The following is a 3,383-nucleotide window of genomic DNA, read 5'->3' as shown; positions in this document are numbered from 1 at the left end:
GGACATGGAACGGAATGCGTTCCTCATCGGGATCGAGGGAATTTCAGCGTGGCGTCGCCGCTGTCGCCACAGGGGAAAATGCAAAGGTTTGTCGACGAAGAACAGAGGACACGGTCCGTTTCGTGCTATGCTTTCTTTTGTTCCGGACGAACTCTCGTTCTCAGTCCCGTTTTGTGTGTCTGTGTTGCCGCGGAAAGCAGCCGACGGAGGTGATTCAATTATTCAAATCCGAGAGTTTAAGTTGAACGACAGAACGATGCGAATGGCCGGAAGAGCAACCAATAATGATCCATAGAATAAAAGAAGATTAATAAAAAAGGAAGAAATTGGATTTCTAACCCATGACGTTCTCGTCCCTTTCTTACAAACAAAATACTAATAGTTTTCAGTTTTATAAATGGTCGACTATTATCCATTTCGTAGTAATTAAAAACCACAACATGCTAGTCATCTCGCGGTCACTATGACCAACTATTGTATTCACTCTGTTCCTTTGGATAAGGCGTAATTTTTTCCGGTCTTTCTCTATAAAGCGGAGCGTCAGGCGACGCAGGGTGCTACTTATCCCTATTATCCTTAAAATGAATAAAGAAAGGCACCGGCCAAGGGGAACAATGCCCTCCCGGTGTGGCAGTCCGCTCATGGGATGGATGGGTTCGTGTAGAGCTCTCCAAGGAGCCGGGATAGCGGTGCCCATTGTTTTCGAGCCAAATATGGGAGAGGAAGGCGGCAAAGCTAGAGGGCTGCGCTGGTGGTGGGCAGAGGGGAGGCCGGCGGTAGAATAAGAAAGGGGTGTTGGCCGAAGGGAGGAAAAAAATGGGTCGGCCAACGAGGTAGTTGCCGGCGTAGCGTTGGGATTATGGGGCCGACGTGGGGAAGAGATGAAGAGGAAAGCTTTGCTCAGCTGGACTATCCTCAACACCAGAGCCAATAGACATACGTACGTCTTGACCATCGAAACCGAGGGAGTGTGTAGGTACGTAGTATATGATTCATCTATTTCTTAGAGAATGGGTGACAAATAGAATCTTCTAGTGGTTGTATTAAAGAATAGGTATGACCTAAGCCCCGCGGGAATTGTACTTCGATCGGTTGGAGCACTGCCCCGTCAAGGCAAAACGGGCAGGGCCGACAGTCCCGAACTAGGGATGAATGAATGGAGAAATTCATATTTCCTTCTTACTAAGGCTTATAGGAAATTTTCTACCTTTTTCTTAAAAAAAGGTCGAGTTATTTATAAGTTTATAACAAGAAATCGTCCTTGGTAGGGCCTTTTCCACGACAGGTCAACAGTGGAAAAAGACTTATTTTTGGTTGGAGATGAAGATATAAGCGATAAATTTTATAAAATTTGAAACATTAAAGCGGGCAAATATTTTGCCTCAGTCTATTAATTAAAAATGAGATAATTGACTAGCTAATTTACGAAAAAACAATCCAAAACACCGGCCTCACCATGAGGACACGACGTAAGAGTGGCCTTCCAAGAGAGAGCCTGCTCGGAGTAGGCTTCACCCACTCCAGGAAGCTCCCAACCCACGATAGAAATATATACTTGCAGCTGCTAATCTTGAGCAGCCGAAATAGACTGCAACACCGCGTCGGATGGGGTAAAATTTGTGCCCATATTTTGTTTGCCATCGACGAATATTCTATAAGGCACAAGGGGATCTTGTTCATTAAAAATTAGAAATATAGTTTGAAGTTACCATACAAAACGTTATTCTATCTTGTTAAATGATTTTTCAAAGATAGTGAGCATTTTAATTCTTTACGAAAATCTAATGGACATTTACTTGAAATATATAAACTTTTTTTTTGAAATATATAAACTTTTCTTAGATCATAGTAGAACATAAATGTTATCTGAATTTGTCTAGCCTAGTTTTAAAATTTTGATTACATGATTTCTAAATTAGTACTCCGTATACAATACAATATGAAATATTAATAGCATTAAACCCCTTGAGATATTAATGGGTAGGCCCATTTAATTCATCGTTGTTATGTCACTAGTCGAAGTATGGAACACTGCGCGCAAATCATAGTACCCCCTCTACCTCAAAATAGGATGCATATAATATTTAAATAAAGTCAAACTCTGAAGGGAATCCGTGGTGGTGGTGCGGTGGTCCGTGAATACAGTTTCTTCCTTCTTTGTTTCTATTTCTGTTTTATTATTATTTAGTTTCTTTTATTTTTTCTTTCTTTTTTCTGATTCTCTTCTTTTATGAATTTATGTTAAAAAATGTTTAGATTGTGAAAGAATATTAATTGTGTTAAAAAAATTGAGCATGTCTCGAAAAATGTTCACGTTTTTCAAAAAGTGTTCGTGGTTTTAAAATTTTAAATGGGGCTCAATAAAACTGCTGCGGGTATCGGGTGTGCGGTGAGCTGTACACGCCGAGGCGGTGCGTACGAGTCTCCCACGTGCCCTTCCCAGCCAGCCCAGCCTTTTTTGAACAGCCCAGCCCAACCCAACCCTTGTACCACCAGCGTTCGGCCACCAGAAGCACAACAGAAACAGCCCAGCCACGCGATTCAACCTACTCCGGCTGGATCCCACCAAATTCAACGGCCCGCGCTGGATCCGGACACGGAACTCTCACGTGATCGGCGCCGACCCTCGCGTCGCCCGCACGCACAGCCTGGACGGCTCTCCTTTTTTCTCTTTTTTTTAAAATTTATTATTTTCTAATACGCCGCAGAACGTTCCAGAACGGAGAGACCCTTCCGGAAGCTCGCCCTCCACGGCCCTACATATAGCCCGCCACACGCCTTCACCGCCGTTTCGACCTCACGATCCAAACCACCAATCAACCACCTCCCGATCCGTCAACCCCGCCCTGCCCCCGTCTCGCAAATTTCTTGATCTCGGAGCGGCAGCGATGACTCATATCCTTCACCACGAATCAAATTCAAGATCCCGTTTTATGTCCTGTTAATTTACTGTTGAATCTTCCGAAGGATTGGTTGGATTTTTTTTCGCTGTCACCGTGTGTGTTTTGGATTTGGATTTGTGTTGTCCTTGACCCGGCGACTGCACGCGGCGACCAGAGGGAGCGGGACCGGCAGAGGGCGCAGGCGCGGAAGCCCGGGAGCAAGGGCCGCGACGACGGGCTCACGCCGGAGCAGCGGCGAGAGCGGGACGCCAAGGCGCTGCAGGAGAAGACCGCCAAGAAGGCGGCGCAGGCGGGCGCCGCCGCCGCAGACGCCGCCAAGAAGAAGAACGCCGGCAAGAAATAGTGGTATACGGATTTGGGCATGGGATCTGTACTGTTTGTCTCGCGAGCTGCTGTCCTTATAGGACACGTCTGCATGTTCAGATGTTCTGATGTAAAATCGTTGCGGTCTGAATTGGATGTTCTCATGGTACTTGCAAG

At 45.6% G+C, this 3,383-nt stretch overlaps 1 protein-coding gene across 1 annotated transcript; it reads left to right on the top strand.

Annotated features, from left to right (window-relative positions):
* Positions 1-2,892: 2,892 nt before the first annotated feature.
* LOC124650406 lies at positions 2,893-3,383 on the top strand (the record flags this gene model as incomplete). Its single annotated transcript, XM_047189936.1, has 1 exon — positions 2,893-3,383. A coding segment is annotated over one exon (354 nt), but the record flags the coding sequence as incomplete, so codon positions are not given.

This window comes from Lolium rigidum, chromosome 4 (assembly GCF_022539505.1).
Source record: "Lolium rigidum isolate FL_2022 chromosome 4, APGP_CSIRO_Lrig_0.1, whole genome shotgun sequence".
NCBI lineage: Eukaryota > Viridiplantae > Streptophyta > Magnoliopsida > Poales > Poaceae > Lolium > Lolium rigidum.
The sequence above is the reverse complement of the archived record's forward strand: the minus strand, read 5'-3'. Positions and strand labels throughout refer to the sequence as shown.